Here is a 26,939-nt window from a genome sequence, read left to right as displayed (position 1 = left end):
AGTTTTCTTGTTTGTGCTGATTAAATCTGGGGGTTTCAAAATTTGTGGCGCTGCGACCCCGCATAATAATACATACATATTTACGTGACACTTAATTGTTGATGGTCAGCGAAAAGTGTAGTTCTGCACATTGTTGCAGGAGCCCAACACCCTGCGCAGTGAACCGCATATCTAAACATCTCTGGAACATCTCTATGCACACAGTATGTTGCAGAGTATTTCTGTACCATCACGACCAATGCTCGCCATATGTTCTCCGGTTGCAGCTACTTTTTCCGAAAATATCTCAATTAAACCTTACTGGCATGCCATAACTGTGCTGAATACAACTACATTTCAAAATAACTGTTTAAAATCCGATGATCACCCTATAGTAGAACGCAACCCCTTTGGTGGCCGATACCCACATCTTTACAAACCATGGATGAGGTGTTTTTAAATTCAAATGACATACGACAGTCATAAAAATGTACATAATTACAAAGATATAACTGTAAATTGTATAAAATTATCAAAAGGGAAATGAGTCTTTGTGTAGCAATCTGAATTATATTCGTCAGCCCGAGTGCGGCCATGAATGCTTGTAGCGAATCTGTGTCATTTCAGGAATGACAAGGAACATAACATAACAAAACAAAATGCCTTCCGTCAGCTGTGAGATCCAGACTGTCGTCAGTACCACGTTTCCCGCTCAGTAGATTTGCATGAAGAGCCGTAGCCACAGCTGCGGCCGTGACGTGAAACAATGTCACATTCTGTGTGCACGTAACTGCTTCCTCGTTAATGGAGAACATTCCAGTCGTTACGGGAAGGCACCAGAGACTCTCGCGCCATTAATTTATTTAATTAACTCGGCGAAAACCTTGAACCCTTCGATAGTGACAGTTTCTTTGTTATAAGAAGTATGCGACTCGGTTCCCTACACCGACAAATCGAAAAAGAACTTCAAACAGCTTTCCTTCACGTATGTAGCTCATATGCTCAGAGTCCAGGAATATTTCCTCTCTAACAGAAAACCTAGTATACAACTTTCCTAAAATTGGTCACCTTTCCTTCTGCTATATGCTTCGTTCTGATTACTAGGATACTCAGTCTTGCAATGCGCCAAAGAATTCTGTACACACCCAGAAAGCTCGCTTTCATATTCCATAAGCTTCCAGTCTTTAGTTGCTGTGATGAGGCAATGCATATACGTGTATATAGGCATATCTAACAAAAGCATAATTTCGGTCGTTGGGTCAGAGCGCAGGACTCACGCGTACATGGTGACAGGATCGCAGCCTATTAGAGTCACGTCACATTGCTTCTGTAAGCACCTTACAAATTATAAATTGATTTTTATTACTAGCAGCAGCAGCAGCAGCAGTAGTGTTTTCAAATCACATATACGAAGTTATCAGCTCATTAGATATTTACCTTTCAAGGATGAGACGATTAATGAATGATGAGTTAGGAAGGACGAGAAAGGAAGCGACCGTTGCCTGGTACAGAATACTATGCTGACATTCTTCTGAAGGTACTGAGCACAAAAACGAAATTTTCAGCGCAAGTGCTCGGTCTCGTGGCCCAGATCTGAAGCGGCGACCTCATAAATACAAAGTCAGCAAGGTGGTTCGGCTGTAGTGAGAGTAGTATGCTTCTGGGGAGAAACTACTGCTCAAATACAAACTCTGACTATATACACATTTTGCAGTTGCATCTTCATGCTTGTGCATCATCGTCACGTGATTGATTATTGTCAACTTACGAACTATATTTTTATAATCCTTATTCGCCCCATATCATATGACCATATGAACAAATTTTTATTCAAAACTCCATCTGATTCAATTTTACTTGCTCTGTGCTTCTCTATGAATGCTAACAATTTGTCTTCATACAGAAGACAGTTCCATAGATCCAACGGTATAATATTTATAAATACTTAACTAATAAAACTCCGTGGCCTGTAGTCCGCAGGCGAACACTATCGGCCGAGCGACCGCAGCTTGTCGGCGAATTTAGTGCCAACTTTTGCGGATAGAGGGTATCACGTGGTCGGCGCAACGGATCCCCACGGCCGCTAATCTCGGTTTTCTAGACCGACTAAACTGATAACTGAATGAATATTAATGCACTATCGCCATACTTTTTCTCATTCTGAAAATTAATGAAAAGTCTTATTTCTGATGGTTCTGTTACAATCCATCATGTGAGGACCCTAAATTGTCTCTCGCACCTCACAAGTTCTTTCGTCGGTCATGTTGTTGTGACTGAGGTTAGGATATGAAGAAAAGCAATTGAATTATGACGCTCGACCTATACTTCGACCGTGAAGATGGAGGTAGTAAGTACGACTGCATGATGTCAGTGTAAAACTCGGGTTCTGTTTCTTTCCGCTTCATCTTTCTCGCAACACATCTGTTATGATTTCTCCTTAATTGAATTGCAGATATATGCAAAGCATCATTACAGAGGAAAAGGCGATCGACGTTTCTCTGCAGTGTGTTACACAACAGTATCAACAGTCACTGTGGCGTGTGAATTGCCGTACTTGTTGAGGGCACGTAAGTTTCTCTGCTACCAAATTCTAAGTCGCGTTTGAACATCTGTTTCTAATGTAATGAAATGTCATGTATCGTGTCTAAAACATTGTTCAGTATGCGTCATCTTCAGGTAGTGACGTGGATGTCTACGTCTACATCAGAGAGATACTAGATTCTATTTTCAGCATACGACGGGAGCCAAAGTCACCACGTCACCGTGCCTCAAACTTCCTTCAACACACAAATTTTTCTTCCATAAAGCTTGAAGTATAACGTAAAGTAAAAAAAAAAAAGAGTAAAAGTAAATCTAACCCTGTAACAAGCCGTGAAGGCCCCATAGAATTGTGAGACGCTGAGGGTCCCACATTATCTAGACAATCGGGCCAAAGATGGCGGTAAGGTTGTCAGCCTTGCCTTACTCCCCAGGAAAATTATTTAATTAAGTATAATGTAACCTCAAAAACGTTTCAGGTATGGGACAGGGAGATAAGTTTCGCTATAGCACACGTGTACCCTCCTGGGTTACATTTCTGCAGGGTTCCACGTGTCCACATGACTGACCTCGGCAATCCTACGACGCATGCGCAGGGACGGCCGATCTGATGACCAGTAACTGTGTGACTCTTTGGAACTGTCTTCCTCCCAGAATGCAGTATGATAACTTCAAACGAGAGAAAATTCCTCATAACACAAAATAAACGTTCCTATTTTATCTCCGGACAAAAAGGTAAAGCTACCCCTGTAACAGGCCGCGGAGGCCCATAGGATTGTGAGCCGTCGAGGATTCCACATTTTCTCTAGACAAACGGCTTACAGATGGCGCTGAGGTTGTCAGCCTTACGGCCCGACTGAACTTTACCCCCTACGAAAATTCTTGGCACTCATTTCTGTTAAGAGACTGAGTCGACCACAGGGCCACAGTGCGGTTAGAAGGATTAGGTCAATTGAAACACCCAATGAACTCATTGGGAATTGAACCCGCCGTCTTTTGGCTTGTAGCATAGTGCCTCAACCAACTAAACTACTGCGTGCTCCCTTTTTCTCCTGACAACAGCGTGCAATTCTGGGAGCCTACCAATGTATAGATTTACGATTATGAAACCTGATGACCAAGCAGAATGGTGTAACGGTAACGCTTTAGACTCGTATTCGAGGGGCACTCGGTTCGAATCTCAGCCGGAGAACGTCAAGGTTACAAAAATATGTTAAATATGCACGTGTATAACTGTGCAGCAAATTCGTGTAAGTGTGACTATAATTCAAAATAAAATTTCCCAGACTGGTGAAAATGATTGCAAAGCTTCCTGCAGTGTTCTTGAGACATCGGAGCTCTTCTAATCACTCGGCAGCCAAACAAGTCTCCGTTCTCTGGCCCAGAAATCAGAGAGGACAAATGCGACTTATCACTTACATGCCCCGGACCGGGCTAAGCACACAGAATAACACGCCTGCTTCCAAAATCTTGTAAACGCCGCACAACTTAAGAGTTCTGTTTAGGTAATCTATCTTGGAGGAACGCCTGCCTGACTTACTTAAACCTAAACACCGTGGCGGTCCGTGTTCGATCTCGGGTCTGGTCAAGTGGGATTTGTGGTGGACAAAGTGGCATTGGGGCGGGTTTTCTCCGAGTACTTCGGTTTCCCCTGCCAGTCTTAATCCCACCAAATTCTCCATCATCATAATCACCCGGGGCAGGCCACAATAGGCCAATCAGTAGCCGCCGTCCAGAGTGGACCCAGTTGGACTTCACCCCCCCCTAAGCGAAAATTGACTTAAACCTAATCGGTGCATAATTCCAAAATTTCCGACTCAGGTAGAATCCCAGAAATGTGCATCTTTCAACTCTTTCATTGGGTCAGTGTAAATTATTGTTAGCCAAAATATATGTCGTTCTACAGAGTTTAAAAAAGAATATACTCTTACATACCCAGAAAATTGGAACTAAACATTCACATCAAGGATTTCATGGTTTAGAATGAAAAAGCCGCATCTCCAAGCACACTCTTACTACACTTCAAAAACTAAATTTTCGTTTTAAAAGGAAAGGAGCGCTGAGAATTTCTAGTATGAACTATTAGATCCGCGTTGTGTCATTTTGTACTATTGGCTTCCTGACATTATCATCATTGTAACGGAAACACAGTAATCAGAGAAAGATTCGCAGAGACTTTGAAGAAACGTTCTCATTGTTCCACGTTCCTAATTACAAACGCTAATACGTCATTAAAATTCTATCATATTGGCAAAAATGCCATACTGAAGCAACATTTGTTCGCATATTCACCTTTTCGGTACGAGTTCCTGCTTGTGTCATGACGTCATGCAGTTACGACGATGTGTAAATATCACTGCGGAAAATAAAATAAAACTTTGCATGTGAAACGAGACAGCATGACGTGAAATAATAAACATATCTTGCATGTGTAAACACTTGTTCCCATATGGTATTGTAACTTTCATTCATTTCATATTTGTCAAATAGCATGCAATGAAATGGAAAATCGTTACGTTTGACATTTTCCGTGCTGTATTTCATGACAGTGTCAGTAGCTGGGCTCCGTCGCGTCGGATGAGTAGGGTGATTGATGGATGACGTTGAAACGAAGCAACGACTGTGCCTAATTTTCGGACTGTCCCAGCATTTGCCTACAGGGTTTAGCTCAGTCTCTATAGACAAATGCCGAGACAGTGCCTCGTTCGATTAGGACACGACTGTTTCCTTCAAAATCCTTTGCTATTCATCGTTCATCATGAGTCATCCTATAATCCAACGCCGTATGTTCTAGACACTCTCAGCGTCGTTAAATCCCGTCGTCTGTAGAAAGGTGGGGGCAATGTGGCCACCCCTCGGCAGGAGACAAACCTGTCACCGTACCGTAATTCAGCACACTCAGTGCGGGATTGTGGTTTGCGGCTCGGAACGTAATCCCGGCCCTACTGAGCCCTCATTCCACCCTTCACCCTCGATATTCATGCTGCTAGCAGTAGTTAAACTAGCAACTTACTCTCACTACGGCTGTCTCCACACAACCTGAAGCTGATCTCTTCAAGTTAGGCTCAATGAAATGACAGTGCGGTGAGTTTCATGGCAGTTCAGCCCTCAAGCGAACTTGAAGGGGAAGGGGGGGAGGGGGTGAATAGTGACATTTCGTATTTCTGTAAAGAAAGACTCATTATCCGAATTGGCAGTTTGTATAAGTCCGTTCATTATGACGGAGCCTGGGGAAAAAACAGCTCAATAGCCTATGAGACCCATTTTCGGGCACGCGTAAACCGAGAACCTTTCGATTGCGTTCAAAGTATAACAGAACTCCGCGTGAAGTACACAGACAGATACACTGTACACTGCTTATTTATCATATGTGTTTGAAAGCGGGTTTACGCCAAGTTCTAGAACCGAGAGAGAGACGTTTAATGCTTATGAGAATTCTATTTATCTAGATGCGGTCTAGTAAAGCCAATATGATTACTTCGTAACATGCAAGGATGGGGTAGCGTTTATAATATAATATACTAATTCTAAGATAAATTCAGTCTGTGCGTCATTGTAAAAGATATCATTTCCGAGATGCGCTACCAAGGATGAAACACACACCTTTTAGCACAAGCCAGATTTCCAGCTGCAAGGCAGCCAGGCCTGCAGACCTTCCACTAACAAGCTGTTAATATCATCCACATGCCAATACCCGTATGTACAGAGGTGTCTGTGCAAAAATTCAGGAAGTATTTACAGAGTGCATATGCTAAGGCTATAATAAAGTTCTGACCCATTAGGCCATCTACTTAGTTATGTGAAATGAGTTTACATGACACATAATAAAGTATTATGCCGTGATGGTAATGTTTTACTCTATCCTAGAGTATCCAAAATAAAATTAGAGACAGACGGAGGCTGCCAGGATTCTATCTCGGTGGAAGGGAGCAAACCTGTGTTTACAACTTACGTTCAAGCCGCTTAAGAGAGTTCTTACTGGAAGCTTGGTGTATGTAGAACAAAAGAAGAATTTCATTTTAAAAATAATTCTAGTTTTTGTAAGTGATTTTTGGTACATTCCCTTTTCTCATTAATTTTTTTTTCCGCCCGTGGAAGGGTAAGAGACATATGATCTGCCCACTCACTGCCGGCGTCCATAACTGGACAAGATCATGAATTTAACATGCACTGCTCGCGAGTGATATGAATTTACATTTCGCGTAAGGAGGTGAAATATTACGTTCTAAGATCCACAATCTAATTACTTCTATTCGGCATAAGGAAAAATTGCCTGCTCAGTGGAAGGAGCCTATTATTGTACCAGATCACAAAAAAAGGGTGATAAAACTGACTGTGGTAATTATCGGGGGATATCACTGCTATCAACTTCATACAAAATTTTATCCAATATTCTTCACTCAAGGTTAAGTCCATATATAGATGAAATTATTGGGTATCATCAGTGTGGGTTTCGAAGTAACAGAACAACTACAAATCAGATCTTTGCATTCGTCAGATATTGGAGAAAAAATTGGAGTACGATGAGACAGTACATCAGCTATTCATAGACTTCAAGAAAGCCTATGATTCAGTTAGGAGGGAAGTATTGTACAATATTCTGATAGAATTTGGGATACCCATGAAACTAGTTAGGTTCATTAAAATGTGTTTAAATGAAACGTATAGTAAAGTCTGTGTAGGTAAACATTTGTCTAATAAATTTCTTACTCAGAATGGTCTAAAACAAGGAGATGCTTTATTGCCACTCCTTTTCAACTTTGCTTTAGAATATACCATTAGGAAGGTCCAGGGAAACCAGGTGGAACTGAAATTAAACGGGACACACCAGCTGTTGGTCTACGCCGATGATGTGAATCTACTGGGTGATAATGTAGATACCATAAAGAAAAACACACAGACTTTAATTGATGCAAGTAAAGAGGTTGGCTCGAAGTAAACACTGAGAAAACTAAGTATATGTTGCTGTCTCGTCACCAAAATGCAGGGCAAAATCATGACATAAAGATAGGAAACAGATATTTTGAAAATGTGGCACAATTCAGATATTTGGGAACAACGATAACAGATCGAAACCTGATTCAGGAGGAAATTAAGAGGCGACTGAACTCGGTTAATGCTTGCTACTATTCAGTCCAGAACCTTTTGTCTTCTCCTCTGTTGTCCAAAAACATAAAAATTATAATATACAAAACTATAATTTTGCTTGTGGTTCTCTATGGGTGTGACATTAAGGGAGGAACATAGACTGAGGGTGTTTGAGAACAGTGTGTTGAGGAGAATATTTGGACCGAAGAGAGATGAAGTAACGGGAGGTTGGAGAAAACTGCATAATGAGGAGCTTCATAACTTGTACTCTTCTCCAAGTATAATTAGAATGATCAAGTCATGGAGGATGAGGTGGGCAGGGCATGTAGCACGAATGGGGGAGACGAGAAATGAGTATAGGATATTGGTGGGAAATCCAGAAGGAAAGAGCCCACTGGGAAGACCAAGGCGTAGGTGGATGGTCAATATTAAAATGGATCTTAGAGAGATAGGATGGGATGGTATTGATTGGCTTGATCTGGCTCAGGATAGGGACAAGTGGAGGGCTCTTGTGAACACGGTAATGAAACTTCGGGTTCCATAAAATGCTGGGATTTTCTTGAGTAGCTGCAGAATTGGCGGCTCCTCCAGGGGGGCTCAGCTCCATGAGTGAGTAAGTATGTTTCTTGGTATAGGTAATTGTTCTAAAAATATGTTATTCCCTGAAATTATGAGAATCCTGTCACGCGAAGGGCACATGCGCCTCCTCTACTCTGCAGCTGCACACTAACTTGTGCTGTGAGGTGTACTGATCCTACAGCCATTTGTACAGCGTCAGGTTCATCAAGAGTTTCTGGGATTTCCTCTTCTGCCAGGTAGAGGTGTCGGCAAAGACCGGCTTTCGTATTTTTGCCACCAGGTTGAAATCCTCCCCGGAATGGCAACTATCCGCTCGCCTACAAGAATGGCTCTGAAGGTTGTTACCTCGTGGTCCGTAATGCCGTGTTGGCTCGTAGGGGCTCACCGACTTCTCGGAGGAACACACTGCCTCTATTTTCATGTCGAAGATTAAGCGAAGCTTGTTTCCTTGTTCGGCTTACTTCGTTTGCTCTTCTATCCTGAAAACGGAGGCAGTGCGTTCCTCCAAAACTCCTGTGAGCCTCGCTGACTGTTCTTTGTTGCTTGCTTGACTTACTTCTCGACCCTAAAGATTGAGCCAGAACATTCCTCGGGATCGTTGATCAACTTCTACCTGAACGCAGTATTCAGTCCGATTTCAGTTGTGAAACACAAGTGATGACAGAAGAGCTTTCTTGATATATTTCCGCAACGTCGCACCAGTTAAGTTTAGACGTGAATGTTCTGGTGTACAGAGCCACTTCAAACTAGAAGAATACACTGAACTTACTCCGCGACACCAGATACTTCTTGAGAAGCTGAGGTGGTCTCGGAGCTACTGATCTCCTTCGGATCCTGACGGTTTATTACCGCGTCCACAACAGCAAGCCAGTGGATCCCATCCGAACCAGCTGAATCCAGCCCATATTCTCAGGCTCTCATGGACTGGCGACAGTAATCGGAGGGTCTGGGAACCTCCCGCGTAAAGTCCAATCGGATTCAGAAGAGCGATAATTTGCTTCGAGTACATAACAAGCCTTAACAAAGCTTCCATTTCTTGTTTCGCAAAAAGCATACTCGAGAAGGTGCTATTTCGACCAAAAAGACACTGAATAACACTGACAATCCGCCAAAAGCTATCCCAAATTATATTCGAGGATATGCTATAAAACACAGTGTTTAAATATAATAATAAAAAATGTGAAACCTCGTATGCAGTAAAGGCATTTAGAGTAAACGGGCGTTTTTACGGCGACATTCGAATTGCAGCATCCTTCTTCCTTATTGGAATGAAGAAGACAGAATGCATCAGTACATAATGTAAGGCCTGGTAGTGCCCGCACTGCAATGAGCGCCTTGTAAACAAAAGACTCTTTAAATCTGCGAGCCGACAGCACGACGACTGACGCGCTGTGGCCTTCTCTGATCACCTAACTTCTATCCGTTTGAGTTTTGAGAGACAGATTAAAAAAACCTATTTCAAAGCAATAAAAATTCTCCAGTCTGTATCCTTGGTGGTGCTTGTAAACAGAAGGCTAACACTTCGAATCTGTTCTTCAGAAAGATGCACAATGCCCGGTGCGGGGAAATGCATGCGAAATGTGGACAAAGCTGGCGCATGAGAAAACCTCTCTATTGCGTATACGGCGCGCGGTATAAAGATAAATAGGACAATTAGAGTGTATATGTGTGTAAATGTGTGCATATGTAGTATGTACTCGTAGTCCTGTATACATGTGTATATAAGGCCTCATTCCATCTATGAATATGCGTACGGTATACGTTTCCATGATTACATCTGTAAATGCATGCATGTAGGCTACATACGTTCGAATACCACGATAAGCGATGTCTGCTGTGGGTCCAGTTCTGTGCACAGCGTTTGTCAGTGCCACGTGGCGACGCAAGAGAAGTTACGGAAACTCTACAACCGTAATCTCCAGACGTCGGGATGACGTGTATGTCCGTACATTCGGCCACTGTTACATGTTGTTCAATATTAATCGTCCCCTTCGTAACTGAACCAGGTTCTCTCACATAAGCTGTACGCGATAGCAAATTGTTATGTCTCTTCGTAAATAGTAAAAGGATCCTCCGAGTGCTCTTCAAAAAATTCGGGTTTTGACAATCTTTACGACAAAACCGGGTTATTTCCAACGACTGGGCCTTGAAACGCTAACAAAATAACTCACTTCCCTTCAAGCAGTGACACATAGAGCTGAAGACAGTAAAACGAATAAACAACACTACAATATTTTGTACTATAATCTGGGGCTCAGTCGAGTTTTGCTTTCTGTGACTGACCAATCAGCGAAAAGGGGGGTATGCTGATAAGCAGCAGGAGCTAAATCTTCTCAGGAGACATGTGACAAAGTATGGTCAGCCGAACTGCGTTGTTGCAATTTCGTACGTGTCCCGTGGTTCTTTTACTGAGGGACATGACAGACAGGGATTTTCATAGCCAAGCTCGCGAATTAACAAACAATATACAAGGGTAGTTTCATCGATTCATGTATTCATAATTTTACAAATGCTCTTAGAGGAACATTTCCCATTCAATGGAAACCAATGAACAACAGTGCTACATTTGGCACCACTGTATGCGCTGTCTCCTTACTTTCTCTCCCTCCTGTACTTCCTTCCTAGCCACAGTTGATGTGATCGGTGTACGCCTCAGCCGCCAGTTCTAGCGAAAGACGCCGCGGTGACGCCTTCTGCTTGCCTTCTATTTGTATATTCGATCCAGATTCTAAATCCTAATGTTAATCACGAACTCATGCTTCTGGACACCTCAACGCAAATAATGAAAATTCGTGCCTAAAGACGTAGTGTATGGCTGGAATTCAATGTCATAAAACAGGTCAAACAGTATATGCTACTCCTATGGCAAGATGCAGTGTTTTCTATGTACAACTTTACACACAATTGTTTTCAAGGGAGTCCTGGTCCAACGCGTCATTTCCACGGTGCATACGAGGTACAGCTCTGTCAGTATTGTGTTCTTGCGTCTCACAGAATTTTGTTATCAAATCATTATGAGAAGCACACTACAAGAAACACACAGTAAACATCTTATTTATCATTCATTATTGATCGAAATGCTTAATTACTTTAGCCAAAAAAAATATAATCTTCTTTGTAGTTTATTAATTGCACAATTTTTCAGTGTAGAAGGACACTACCGAGCTAAGGAAGGAAATTTAATCATCGAAAGTCGCAGATGTGGGGTAGCAACGGCATTTTTATATGCGCGATTCGATTCTACGTTTGAAGGCCATGACTGTTATTCTCGCGGCTTCTTCCTCAGTTCCTCCGCCCATGGTTTATTCCGTATTCTCCGCATGTAATCACATCTCGCTTTTCGACGAAGACATTCCTCTATGCGGGCTTTTAAGGATTATCAAAGGCTGTATTTCAGTTCCTGCTTTCCATTCATAGGCACCTTGGGAAGCGTCGTCTTCCCACAATCCTCTATTTACGTCCCAATGACAAAATTATTGCAGCCCTGGAAGTGGTCGATTTCCTGTTCGCCCACGGTTGCTACTGGCCAGGATTAGGTTCTATCACCACTGGACCTGCAGTGGGTCTGAGTTATCACCCGCTTAGTAATGTGTCTATGTAGCACAGTCTTCACCCTAAACCAGTCAACCCTGACAATACAGGAATGTTCTTGTTGACTAATATCTAAGTCCATGGAAAGGGTCCTTCTTGTCAAGCTAACAATGAATCATTCCCCGCCTGTCTGTGAAACCCAGTGTTCGTTACCATGTTCACAACATATCGATAATGGATCCTTTCCTCAGCTGCTTGAATCCAGTCCAGAAACGCAAACCCTATGTCTCTAACAGCTCTTTCAATATTATCCTTCCATCTAAAACTAGATCAAGTGACTTATTTCCTTCAGGTTTCCTCCTGAAATACTGAGCACATTCCTCACCTTCCCCATTCGTGCTACAAACTCAGACCACCCCAATCTTCTTGACTTTACTCCCGTAATAACATTTATGTGGCAAAGGGCACAAATTGTGCAGTTCCTCTTTTTCAAAGATACAACTTTCTTATGTTTTACATTACTTTTGTAGTGCCAAAATATTCTGCACAAATCGGAACACCGGCGCTATTTGTTAGCCCCTTGCCCAACCCCAAACCCAGAGGGACACGTCTGAAATCCTTCACACACAAAAACTGAAACATAATGTAGCGCCTCTGCGTCAGTTGCAAAGAGTTCATGGAATAACCGTTAGAGGCTGTACTTGACTTGCCGGCGACAGCAGGCACGCTCACACACTCGTGCGCGTCAGTAGTGAATTCGTAAGTAGATTCCATATTTCGGGGTCTCTTCCTCGGCCCACAGAGAACAAGCTATCCCGTGGTGACAACAGACCCATTTGTAATCGTTATCATTATATTCATGCCGTAGAGGAATCGCAACACAACGAGACATGGCTTCTAAGAGCAGTCTATAAATGAAACCAATCTAGTTCGGCTGTGACCTCCATTGCATTTCAATGATCGTTTGATATCCAAGAATATTTTCTGATGCGCGTTTTGGGATATGGACCTGAGCACAGAACTTCTTACGAAAGACAAGCGCATCTGCCGGACCATCAGCTTCCTGCTTTTCTGTCAGTATTAGCGCTCTGTGTGATGAATTTACCATAATCTTGTACTCTGTACAGCGGTAATCTACGGCCTGGAAAACTGAGAAATTGTGGGTCGATTCCCGGCATGGGAAAGAGATTGCTTTCCTCTCCCCAACATCCAGACCGGTGCTGAAGCCCACTCGGCCTCCTATACATATGGTACCGGAGGCTCTTACCCTGGGAGTAAAGCGGCCGGAGCGTGAAGGACAGCATTTACCTCCAACAAGTGCCAAGAATAAGAATGGTAGACTTATACCTCCACTTTCCCCTCCATCTTCATGGTGTGGTGCTTAAATACTTAAGCCCAGGGACACTTTCAATTTCTTTGCGGAATATTGTATTCATTATCATAATAATTTGGGTTATATTTAGAGTTCATAAGTAATGACTAGACTCATTTCCGTTATGATATTGACTGCCTCGCAGGAGCTGAGTTCTTCTTAAGAAGCTAACAGTTCCTCACGACCTCAAGAATTTCCCGACATTTTACGGAAACAGAAGTTTCATTATCATGTTCACAAAAGTACGCCACTGGTCCCCATCCGGTGCCACACAAATCCAGTCCACACCCCTTCTAATATTTTATGATATATTTAAATGTAATCCTTCCTAATACGCCCACTTCTTCCTGGTGGCCTTTTTTTTTTTTCAGGTTCACCACCAGAATTCTGTACGCACTTTACTCCTTTACTCAACATTCTAATAATAGTTGGAGTAACGATATTACAGTTTGTAGTATTTTCACTCATTCCAAGACATGTGTAGTTACTTAGCAGTGTTTCCTATTCTTGTAAAACCGTTACTATCGCTAACAAAAAACAAACAACGCATCATACAGACTCCAAGCCTGATGCGGATAGAAAACTGTTGCTGTAAAGCCGTTGAGGAACGTTTTCGTTCTGTTTGGAACATAAAAGGTTAAAAAGGTTAAGTTGTCCCTGTGCTTCACTAATTAAGCACTATGCCATGAAGACGTAAAGGGGAGTGGATGAATAGACCCACGTTTTCTTGACCTCGGCACTAGATGGAGGTGAGTGGTCAGCTTCATAACCCGGCCGCTTTACTCCGGAGGAAAGGGCCCCAGTACCCACTCGATAGGAGGCTGGGTGGGCCCCAGAGCCGGTCTGGACGACATAGAGAAGTGAAAATTCTTGCCCCCATTGGGACTCGAACTCAAATCCCTTGGTCGTCCAGCCCGTAGCAAGTCGCTATACCGACTGAGCTACTATGTTTAATACATGAGCTGTACCCCATAGTGCATAAATTGCGCTTACTCTCCAACATATGTACATAAATCATAATTTAAGCATACTTAATGACAGTAAATAAACTGAAGTGTATTGGACCAAGAGAGGCTTGCATACTAGCTCAATCATATGTATCTGTACAACACTACACTGGAGGAGGGGGACCTACAAAATGTACAAAGCTACAGGGGCTAGGTAACGGCTGTAGTCATCTCACAAATGCAATCAACCAACTAAGAAAATGAAGAAAGGATATGACATTAACAGATATTCAGGCGAAAGTCAGTCAGAGAGTAAAGATCGTGGCTACGACCTCTGTATGCATCGTACTCACTGTTCTTCTTGTACAGGAGGATCTCGAACTGGTCGTGAATCTGGTTCTCCAGGCACTCGTCTATGCGGGCAATAGTCTCCTTGTCGGTCAGCTCGCCGTACATGAAGGTACAGCGGCAAGACTTCTGCATCACCTGCACACAGACACACCATTTTATGCTCCGTTACAAAGCAAATATTAACATTATAATAAATACTTAACAATATGACAAGCAGAAAAATTTTCAGAGTTATCTAATATGTAAACAGTATGTATTTGATTTGATTCATCCTGGTCCGTCGCACTAGCAATATTATAAAAGGGCAATCAACTTTGTCCAGTGTGACGGATAAAATGTATTCTTCCTTTTTAATCCTTCAACCTTGACTTGTGTCGGGCTTAGAGTTCATCTTCAGAAGGATATATCAATACGGACAGAAACTACTATTACAATGTGTTTCGCCAATATCAATGCATACATACAATATCATTACAGTGCCATGAATACGAAATCTGATCCTTTAACATCTACACCGATGTGCATGAATACATTACAATGTTTATAAATTATTACAATTAGTCTGTTTACAAGTGTGGTTTAAGAAAGATTTTGTTAATTTTTTTAAAACCACACACATACGTCCAGCAATACAACGCACGCAGCCACATAAGAAAGACACACCATAAGACACAGTATATACACAATTAAAACATAAGAAGAACGACTCCCATAGCGGAGAAACGGCGTTACACACGAGTTTGATATGCGACATGTAAGATGATAGATCTTAACAAGTTTTAATATATAAATTTTATTATTGAACAACGACGAACACACATTTTATATCATTTTATAAATGGACACTTGATGGCAGGCAGTGGAATGGTTTAACGTGAATAATACACCTGAGGATGGCAGAATGATGCCGAAACATGTAGTTTGAAGTGACAAGTGAAACTGTATGCACTAAAAGACGGTAAATATATATACATTATGGATACGAATCGGTACAACAGGACGCTAAAATACAACATTTTAAAACCACTTTGGTTCTTGTCCTTTATATTGCCTCTCTTTAAAGGAAGATGAGTGTTGGAAAAATTACTCAGTGTAAGGATATCCATAAAGAAACGTTTCCTATTTACTTTTGTCACGTAAAGCGTTTCACAACTTGATCGAGGAATTCTCTCAAGGTCTTTCGAAAGTAGCAGATGATGCCAAATCAGGTCGCCCTGTTGAGATTGCAACAAAATCAACGGTGCAGCGGCTGGCACAGTTGATTCGCGTTCACAGGAGGATAACGGAAGACAGTGTAGCAACTGCACTAGGGTGTTCTCATGGTTTAGCATACAGCATAATGTGTGACTGTTTGAAATTTCGGATAGTGTGCGCAGGGTGGGTGACCAAAGAACTGAAAGATCGAGAAGAAATGAACCGAATGGGTCTGTCCTTGCAACATATCTTACAGCATGCAGATGAAGAAGATATGCCTAACAGGACTGCTACTAGGGACGAATCATGGGTGCATCACTACCAACAAGAATCAAACCGTACTTCAGTGCAATGGAAACATCCCAGTTCACCTTCAACCGAAAAGTTTAAGGTTATTATTATTATTATTATTGGAGAGGGTAGGTTTCCCCATGCACTGCGACCAGTTGTTGATCTATTGTGCGTCCCCCTTTAATTTCTACCGTCGCCATGCCCTTCCAGTACTGGTGCTCGCTATCAGCCCCTTTCTGCCAGCGAGGTCGGCCCTCTCTGGCAGTGGTCCCCGATACTTCCCCATCTACCGGAGGAATTGGAAACTATTTGGGCGGGAAACTTTTGCCTAATTTTGCTCAGAGGTCTCCTAGAGACATGAGGATCTTTTACGTGCCGTAAATCTACGACACGGAACACACGGCTTAAAGTCCCTCCCGGAGGACTTGTTCCCTGAATTTTTCCTCCCTTAAAAATTCCACGACCTCCGCCGGGTTTGAACCCGCGTACCTTGAGTCATGAGGGGAACGTTACCCCTAGACTACGGATGCCGCTTAAAGTTTAAGGTTACAAGTACGCCATCAGCAGGGAAGTTTATGCTTGCCGTATTTTGGAATTATCAGGGAATACTGTTAGCCGATTTTCAGAAGAGCAGTGAGAATGTGAATTCTCCATTGCACTGTGAAGTTCTGTTGAAGCTTCGGGATGCAACTCGCAGAAAACATCCAGACCAATTGGCAAGAGGGGTACTGCTTCATCATAACAATGTCAAGCCCCATACAGCCGGAGCAACCAAGGAAAGAATTCAAGAACTACAGTACAGAGTCATCCTACACATTTTTTTCAGCTTCATAAAATGTTGAAGACTGACAAAACTGCTCTTAACCGTATCGATAGTACGTATGAACTATGCTATACCGTATTTACGTATGTATAGGCCGCACATTTTTTGCCAAAAATTCAAGAGGAAAACTGGGATGCGGCTTATATTCGAAATATTCGAAATCACACTTCATTTAAAAAAATTATATTCATAATTAGTAATAGAGTGTGTTCTACTCCTGAAATAATATTCCAAGAAAATTATTTTTTCTATAATTTGTCTGAAAATTGTGCTGCGGCCTATACACGCACGCGGCCCATACATGCGTAAATACGGTAATTTTAATAGAACAGTGAAAAGTAGGGCCAAATTTGAGGGAGGAACGCGCGACTCTCCCGCAACACAGCTCACAGGTCTTCTTTAAAAGTGTCCCACTTACCTCGGCACGGTTATAGCCCGAGATCTTGCAGAAGGATTCATTGCAGTAGACGATTGGGAAGTCGACAATCTGAGCATTGGCCAACAGGAAGCTGCTATCCGCTGCAACACAAACGTAATTATTTTCAAAATCTCAGAATTGGCCAAGTGAAAGCTGCTGTTCGCTACAAAAGAACATTTCTGTTCACAATATTGAGAGTACTAATCATATTCTGACCCAGATATTTATAGAGAGGACCTGAACTGCATTCTAGAGACGCTTCATTACAATCGCTACACTATCCATTAGCCTTAGCATGAAGGTTGTAATTGTGTCCCTCAATTTCTAATCATTCATATCTCTTGGTCTTTGGCGGAAGCTAACAGGGATCGGCCGCGCTTTGCCAATTTGCCATTCCGCACATGTGTGTGCAGCAACAGCGTTAGGAAGCTGAAACCGGAACGGGCAGCGTAGGAAGAGAACTGAACTATTTAGTAAGAATGAGGGAAATAAATATGACACAACATACTGTTCTAATTATGTGGCTTTTATTCCAGAGGAGTAACTAACGCCCGGTTCTCGCCATCGTCTTCACCTTCACCAGAACTGTTGTCATCGTTGTCGTGGTCTTCCTTCTCTTTGTTTTCTGTCTCACTGTCCTGTAAGTGGATGACGATCGGCTCTGAAATTTCTTCACGTCCTAGCTCTTTTACATAGTCATCTTCCTGCAGTTTCACAGTGGGACGTACACAAGACGCCCAGTCTGCCTGCGTCACCTTGCCAAGTTTCCTGTTGACCAGTCTTTCCTCGCCAGGAACCTTGAATGTTTTGTTCTTTTTTTGCCACTTCCCGTTCCACTTCAGCCCACAGAATTTCGACAGAATTATACTGACAGTGATATGGGGGAAGCCGTATGGCCATATATCGGTTCTGAGGTTTTCGCGGCAGTGACTATGAAGAATGCCGCCTTCTGGGATGTGACACCTTGTAGATCTTGTGTGAACCGACGTTTCGGAGGAACGTATCGCCTCCATCTTCAGAGCAGAAAAAATCCGTGAGCTAGGAACCAGCATGAGCAGATGGTTGCAGTCTGCAGTCACCTGCTCACGCTGGTTCCTCGCTCGCGGATTGTTTGCCCTGAAAATAGAGGTGATCTGCTCCTCCGAAACGTCAGTTCATACAAGATCTACACGGCTCCACATCCCAGAAGGAGGTATTCTTCAAGTTCGTAATATTCCATATTATTCCTTAAATGGAACACACTTTCCAAAAGTTCAGATTTGTTTCGGTAGGAGAGATATCAATTGCTCTCTACTGCAGCCACTCAATGATACCGTCCTTTCTCCTGGAGGTTTTAGGCATCATATTTGATATAACCGAAAGGTAGCTCGCATTGTCCAGTTATTATACTGTCCTCTTCTAAGTAATTAATAAATCTATTTTAAAAAATCCAATTTCGAAATATATGGGCGGTCATTTCTTCGTGTATTGAGACCGGAACACCCACTTGCTCTTATGAATAAAACCCGTATTAGCTGATCCTGCGCGGTAAATAATAAGATAGCTTCATTTCCTCATAGGAAACTCGAGCCCCCCCCCCCTTCTACTGCAATCCTTTCAAATATATTTAACTCTGTGGTTCCCATTTACCTCAGTTTCCCCGAGGTAAAACACCGGTCGGCTGCCACTGAATTTTTTTAAGGTCGGTTATTGTTCGCAGGAACTTAACTTTGCTGCAACAATGTCATATTGCTCCATGAGGAGTTCGCACCCATCATGATTTCTCTTGTACTGGAGGTCATGATGCTTCACCAGTCTTATAGTGGACAAAAAGGAAACATTTGTGCGCTATTTTCTCCAAGAACAAATGTTAATTTATTGGCAGTAGGGAATTCCCCTTTGTCATAATATTCGAAAAAAAAAATCTGCATAAATCATGCTGTTGGAAGTCATTTAGAAAGTAGCACTTTGGTCCTAAATCTTCTGCCACACTACACAGCGTCACAGCCCTCAAGCAAACATTTTTCAGTATTAAGGTAACATAAATACGAAGCGTGGGTTGTACAGAACACACAGCACACATCAGAGAAGCAAATTTTTTCAGAAAAATCTGCGCAAGTTAGTAGGTTCGGTTTTGCTCTTACGCCGTCTAATGGTAGATAGGATGAGAGAATGAACAAAGAATTGAAAATAATTCGCAAGGAAGCGGTAGGGGCCTGTTTGTGGTAATATCACAACACTTGTCTAGAAAGTCTGAGTAAAACCATGCACCTTCCGAATACGAGTCAAGAGCGTTACTGCTAAGCCAACTCGCTCGGCGAATCATCTTGGGAATCTGATATATACTTGGGTGGATAATATTAAAATGGATCTTAAAGAAAAGGATTTGCATATATGGACTGCATTCATCAGGCTCCATCCGTCGGGTACAGAAAGAGAGCGTCCCTGTTCCACTGCTCTCCTCAGTCTGTGTGTCTGCAGGGCGGTCCTTTCATCACGAATGTACGTTGCAGTTACACATCCTACAAATGAAGTAACTGCATCAGTGATATCAACCCATAGCTTAGTCAACTAGTCAATGTTTCCTGACGGTGGCAGTCTGCAGACTGTTGTACTAGTCTCTCTCTACTCAAACAGTGAAATATATCCACTGCTCTCCAGAACATGTCAGATACATGGATTCTAATCCTGCCTCATGAGGGACTTCGGCTTCGATATATTGTGGTTTCACTCATGATTTTTATTGACATTTCTGTTATCACCCGCTAATAAAGTTTGTCGTCAATGGAACTGAGGCCCTATATTATGCTTTGATTTTCTTTCGGCATGCAGTGATGAGCTCGACTATCTCTTCCCAGTAGGCCATGCACTTGATGAATGATAGGGATCCAGTTTCCAAAACGCTGTGCTTGAAAGAACCGAAGATGATTCAGCACATCCAATTCACAGCCCTAATAGCCGTGTTTATTTTTGCACCACATTGACAAAAATACCGAGGACTTACGTGTAACATATTATCGAATTTGCTCGAATTATGCAACTCACAATTCAGTTTACGGATGCGACATTCATTTTTAGCGTAGCGACTGCAGATACGGGGAGTAAAATCCATGCCGGCTACTGACAGGTAAGAAAGAAGCCATTAATCATCTGACGTCATGGATGTGCTGTAATCTGATTGGACTGCGCTGCTGGGCCGTATGAGCTGCACGTCCGTCAGTATGAGCTGACGTCATATGATACTAGAGGGGGGGGCTTCCCCCCCCCGCACACCGTCATTTCGCCTTAGTCACATCGGAAACTTTACTATACTTCCAAGTTTCCACCCTCAGAAGACGAGCCCGCACTCATTTACACTCTGGAATGTGCATTATTGTAAATTCAGAGGCTATTTACATGCCAAGGCCGGCCATTACCGTAGAACTAATAATACGTGTAGTACCGAGAATTTTGGCTAAAACGGTAACGCTTCTAGCATGTATTAGGAAGGTGCCTGTTTCGAATGTCGCCTGGGACACTGACTGTTTTGGGGTTTATCGTGGTTCTTCTCTGTACATGCAGGTAATGGTGGGATAGTGTCCTATACAAGGCCGTTATCGCGTCCAACAACGTCCCTATCAAATTATAACCATCGTTTAATTGTTCAGCGCTGTTAAGAGCCTGAGTTACTGATAGCATTCCCAGAAAAGCTAGAAACAAATTATGTGCTGGTGAAGTTCTCAAAGACATTCCCCAAAATTAGCAGATCATTTGTTACTTATATGAGTGGTTAAGTCTGTATTTTACGGCTTGGAGCCAGATTTTGGTTTCGCGACATGTTTGTTTACTTGTGTCTATTATTTATCGGCTTCTAAAGATATTTACACGTAATCTTATCCCTATTCCATACTGCCACTTTTGGTATTTGGACAAGTTAAGTGCTCCAGACTGCACCGTGTAACAACATTGCATTAATTCTATCCTAGTGTAACGACAACTTGAATATCTCACCATTTCTTATACATTTTCATGCCAATAGCTTCTCCTGCTTCCCCTTACTCACTTCCAGATGTTTCCGGCACAGCAGAACACAAACTCCGACCAAAATACGTAATCAAAATTTAATGGAACTGTTAACTGAGCATCACCAGGCGGTTAGTAGCTGGTTCCTATCGCGGCGACCCTGGTTCGAGCCCGAGTCAGTCATGTGGGATTTGTGGTTGACAAAGTGACATACGAACCAGTTTTCTCCGAGTTCTTCGGTTTTCCCCGCCAATCTTCATTCCACAGATTGCTTCACAATCACTATCATCTATCATCTATCATCTGGGCCTGGTATAATAGGCCAATAGTGGCCGCAGTACCAAGTGGGCCCAGTCTCACACCACTAAGAATAACAAAAAACAGCATCACAGCGGAAATCCTCTAGTTTACAATTGAACAACAGAAGATACATTCAATGGAGTCTTAACTTGACCAACCGTAACAGCCAACTGATTTGGCCTTACTTACTTACTTACTTACTTACTTACTTCACTACTCATGAAGCTCAGCCCTTTTCGAAGAGAAGCCAAATCTGCAGCTACTCAAGAAAATCCCAGCATTTTATGGACCCCCCCAGGTTCATTACCGTGTTCACAAGAGCCCTCCACTGGTCACTTTCATGCGCCAGATCAATCCAATCCATACCATCCCATCCTATCTCTCTAAGACCCATTTTAATATTGTCCACCCACCCACGCCTTGGTCTTCCCACTGGTCTCTTTCCTTCTGGCTTTCCCACCAATATCCTATACGCATTCATCGTCTCCCCCATTCGTGCCACATACCCTGCCCACCTCATCCTCCTTGAATCGATCATTCTAATTATACTTGGAGAAGAGTACAAGTTATGAAGCTCCTCATTATGCAGTTTTCTCCAACATCCTGTCACTTCATCTTTCTTCGGTCCAAATATTCTCCTCAACACCCTGTTCTAAAACACCCTCAGTCTATGTTCCTCCCTTAAGGTCAGAGACCAAGTTTCACACCCATACAGAACCACAGGCAAAATTATAGTTTTGTATATTCTAATTTTTATGTTTTTGGACAACAGACGAGAAGACAAAAGGTTCTAGACTGAACGGTAGCAAGCATTACACGAGTTCAATCTCCTCTTAATTTCCTCCTTAATCAGGTTTTGATTTGTTATCGTCATTCACATTTTCAAAACATCTGTTTCCTATATTTATGTCATGATTTTGCCCTGCATTTTGGTGACGAGACAGCAGACATACTTGGTTTTCTCTGTGTTTTCTTCTAGACCAACCTCTTTATTTGCGTCTATTAAAGTTTGTGTGTTTTTCTTTATGGTATCTATATTATCACCCAGTAGATTCACATCATCGGCATAGACCAACAGCCGATGTGGCCTTCATATACAAAATCAATACTGACAGACGATTTACTTATTAATGATGGAAATGTAATTATGACGTATTCAAACGCCATCTGCACCCTTGATCCATCATTCGGAGGCCAGGTTTTGTTACACTGCTCTTCCACAGCGGAACGCCTGTAGGTATGGGTTAGACTGCTTGCCACACATCGGAGCCAGAGAAGTTGCCTCATGCAGCACACAGGCTGAGAGACAGGAAAGACTGTGGTTTCCCTCCGGTATGGACGCGCGCTGATAATATCGGAGCACATGAATGGGATCAGTTCTCAACATAAATCGGACATACACGAATAAGACTCTCTCTTTACGCAAGGACTGTGACAAAAAATAACACCGACAAAACTTCAATGGAAGTCCTTTAATTTACTTCTATATGCTACAAGCCGGATGATCGTGGGTTCGATTCAAGATAAGGTCATTCCATATTTCAATTCGCCTAATCTTTCCAGCTGAACTACGACCCTAGAGTCGACTAGGCTCTAACAGAAACGAGTATCATGAATCTTCCTTGAGGTAAAGGGCGGCCGGCGCAAAAGGCTGACGACGTAACAGCCATCTGTGAGCCGATTGTCTACAAAATGTGGGAGCTTCGACTTCTCGCAACCCTATGGGCCTCCACGTCCGTAGCAGGGATATATTTATCTTTTTTACATACAAAATAATGTAACTGCGAGAATAAAACTCTAAAAAAGGAAAATTCGCGTTACCAAAGAAATTAATTTTCGAACGTTTACATGTTGCATGAACGTAATTTATGTAGTGGGTCACGAAGAGGCAAGAAGATTTTCGCTTCGGTGTATCGTGTATATTCTGCGAGAAATGATATTTGTTATGAATATGTTAATATTACGTATTGTGCTGTATAAATGAGAGCGTCTACATTTAATTATTCGTGCGGGATTTTCTAGGAAGATAGTATCAAACGTCGGCCTCGACGTTTCCTTCGATAATATGCATGACTGGAAATGAACATGAGAGGAGACAGGGGAAGTTAGTAGCATGAAATCTTATGTAACAAACAATGAGACTTCCAGTTGAAATCTACAGGGTGTTGCACAGTATTATATAAACTACAATCCGTAATCGACAACTTCTTAGTGAATGTCCAGATACAGTTTCGGGAAAAGTAAATTATATATTATCTTCAACCATCACTCCCACTTTTCTTCCAATTTAACGTTTGTACTTTTTCTTGTTCCCTCTTTATTTCATATTTCTTCCATATCAATTTTTACGTCCTCTCTCCTTTCGTTCCCTCCTTCCTTTACGTTAAAACAATTTAGGGAAATAAAGTTCAAAGACTGTTATAATCACAAAACCTCTAAAGCATATGCGTGTGTTAGCTAATGACGCGTGAAGGCCATTCGACGAGTAACTCCGTCTGTCAGGCACTGAGACACATCACTGGCATGGCCTCAGTAGAAGGGACTAAAACACGTCGATCCTGTCTAAACGCTGTTCATTTCGTGTTCCCTTTGGCTCTCAGATTTCGCAGCACATATCAGCCTTATATGAGTACGATGTAGTGACGTTCTGATTTAACATGATCTAACAAAGGATTTGTTGCATAAAGCACAAAGTTAAACAAAGTATTAAACTTCATTAAATGCAATTAAATTTGATATTGCAAAGGAAAACAAAAAGCACACCGACACATCACACACTCACTACATGGACCTCACTTAAATTCAGGTTGGTTTAGAGCAGCCTACACATCTCGTCCCCTGTGTCTACCGAATGAGCGGGCACTAGCTGGGAAACAGCGGAATCGAAATATTTTGTTTTGCCCCGTTCAAATTTAGTGCCACCCCTCAACTTCATCTTCTCTCTCTCTCTTCTTAGGCTTCGCACGGTTAAGAAAACATATTTTATGTCTAAGATAATAAATTATACAAACATAATGCATTAAAATACCGTAAAATATGTGTGTAAAATCTGATGCAAATTAGGGAAAGATTTTGAGGTCACGCTACGAGGAAACAGAAGAATAAAAATAATATAATAATGCTGTCAAAGGCCGGTCACGGTAGTCGAGCGGTCTAAGGCATGTACTGTTTTGCTCGCTCGGAAGCCGGGATCGTGGGTTCGATTTCCACACAAGGCATTGAGTTTGGTATGTATATGTGTTTATTCTGTGTTCACGTTGTCCTGTGTTTAGGTAGAGGCCTTGCGACGAGCTGATCATTCGTCCGATGTGTTCTACAGTCTGAAAAATGATCAAAATTTAAAAAAACTCGACACCGTAAAGGTATAGGAGGAACGGATTAAGTAAGTGTTGTAACGTGTTAGTGAATAGACACGGGGTTAGGAATGGCGACAAGATTTATTGCACTACTACAAACCATAACTACAAGCAATACTTTGCTCACTCGACTTCCCACTACGGCACAAGCTAAGTATTCTATTGCTTCGCTAGCCGTTGTCCGGTAACGAACCCAGACAACAGAGAATCCTGTGTTTCCGTGTTCACGTCCTTGCCAGATGGCGACTGTCTCATAACTCAATACGCGTTGCTCTAACTGTCTACTCTCAACTGGACTCGTCGCTTCAGTAGCCATCCCTGACTGCTCTCTGGTTCCCCTTGTTTTCGCTGGCCTTACACTGATACTGACTTCAATTCCAATTCAGTGAGTAAATTTCTGGTGGTCAGCACCAGCACAGTCAAGCCCCTTGAGACTCATGACCAGAGAATTTTTTCAACTAAACCCTTGAGGTCATAGTCCTTATGTAACGTCCTCTCTGACGAGAACATGGTTTTGTCCCTTCTGAATATACTTGGCCTTTCGTCAAGTGTAGGTATCGCACGTATAACATGTTATTGAAATTTCTTCCTTTTGCAGTATATACACGTCCTCCGTCAGAATGCGCTTTGTAAAAAATATCATGCCTGTGTTAACGTATATTATGCTACAACGGCAACTCCTCCACTTGGACGGTCGTTAAGTTTGACCACCGCCAAATGTAAGCCTCTTTTCTTTTAATGACCATACAAAGTCAAAGTCACATTGGGACTGACGGTCGGTCAGTTAGTTAGTCTTGGCGTCGAGCCAAGTTTGGTGTTTATGACCAGATACTGTATTTATTACTGTTTTACGGTTTCGGCCTTGTTTTTGTGGGGCGCGCTCTGTGACGAGAGGACGGGTCTGTCTTTTGTCAGTCATTGTCATTTCCGATGGCACCCGTTATATAGACTCGGTTCGGACCCCACAGAAAATACAGTTTCCAGCAATCTTCTACTGTTGCGTGTTCACTGTGCGTAGCAATAGCAAATGACTTCACAGCGTGTTTACTGTGCCACTGCCTAGCAACGGATGATGTTTCTTATTGGGCTGTTTGACCATCTCACAGTATTATATGGTAAGAGGGTAGGGGAGATGGATGTAGAGGCAACGGAGATTTGGGTCGCACGAATTCGTAATCTTGCGACACAGATCTATATAGGCACAAGAAAGAACTCAGTAAATATGTGACCATAAATATAACTCGACATACTGAGTTTGTAAATATTTGTATGTGATCATGAAACAACCGAATTTAAAATTTAAACACATGACCACAAACAAGCGAATATGAGATCGTAAAACAACACAATAAATTAAGTTGTAAATATGTGACCATAAAAACTCAATAAATTGAAGTTATAAATATATGACCATAAAACTGTAAGCAGATTTCCATAATTCGAAAAGCCGTGAGCGGAAGCGCTGCAGTCTGCTTAGACAATGAAGAGAACCTCCCGCTTCCCACTATGGGCTCCTGTACTTGCAAGAGTGTCATTTGAAACGGCACACCGAGGTAAATTTTAACAGCAATATTTGTACCTTATTAATAAATTAATATGTAGACTTCATTTTAAAAAAGCAGTACTGTTAATACGGGGAAAACAGATATTGTGGCGTGCCGTGATAAAGCCGGAATTAACCCTTCGAGAAGGTGTACCCTATTCAGTCCGAGTCGAACGTCGGCCAGAGACAAGAGAGTTTGTATTCGACTTTAGCAGGAGTGACTTCATATGCAACAAGGTGCAAAAGACAGTTCAGCTCCGAGAAGCAATTTTGGCGCGCATCAAGGCAGTGTAACAGTTTGGACGCATTGAAACACCTGAGGAAGGCCGTCTGTGGCTGAAACATGTCGTGTTAGTGTTAAGTGGTGAATATTTTAAAGACTGTAGCATTACACAGGCCTACAAAAAAAAATTTTTTTTGGTGTCTAGGATTTTAGAACTAATTTTAGTTATATTTAAGGCGCTGAATCTAAATATAAAATCAGTTTTTCTCTACCAGCTCTACTTTTTTAGATCAGCGTTTTTGTAACGTGCAGTTCTACACAAAATGTGCAGTTCTAATTGTATTTTGTGCAGTTCTAAATCTCATATGCAAGGATTGGTTCCTGTATATTTGCCCTATTGTCAGTCTGCTGTCCACTGAGTTCCC

General features: G+C 42.2%; 1 protein-coding gene across 5 annotated transcripts in view; it reads right to left on the bottom strand.

Annotated features, from left to right (window-relative positions):
• Positions 1-26,939, bottom strand: part of LOC111866334 (potassium voltage-gated channel protein eag) — a 190,571-nt gene that overhangs the window by 79,759 nt on the left and 83,873 nt on the right. For all 5 annotated transcript variants that reach the window (XM_033752204.1, XM_033752205.1, XM_023855178.2 and 2 more), the window contains exons 3-4: positions 17,112-17,212; positions 14,388-14,520 (exon numbers count right to left, since the gene is read on the bottom strand). In XM_033752204.1, the coding sequence (XP_033608095.1) occupies positions 14,388-14,520; positions 17,112-17,212 (234 nt within the window). The remainder of the gene's footprint in view (positions 1-14,387; positions 14,521-17,111; positions 17,213-26,939) is intronic.

Source organism: Cryptotermes secundus, unplaced genomic scaffold (genome assembly GCF_002891405.2).
Source record: "Cryptotermes secundus unplaced genomic scaffold, Csec_1.0 scaffold40, whole genome shotgun sequence".
In the NCBI taxonomy this organism is placed as follows: Eukaryota; Metazoa; Arthropoda; class Insecta; order Blattodea; family Kalotermitidae; genus Cryptotermes; species Cryptotermes secundus.
Note: the sequence above shows the minus strand (reverse complement) of the source record. Positions and strands in the feature narration are given on the sequence as shown.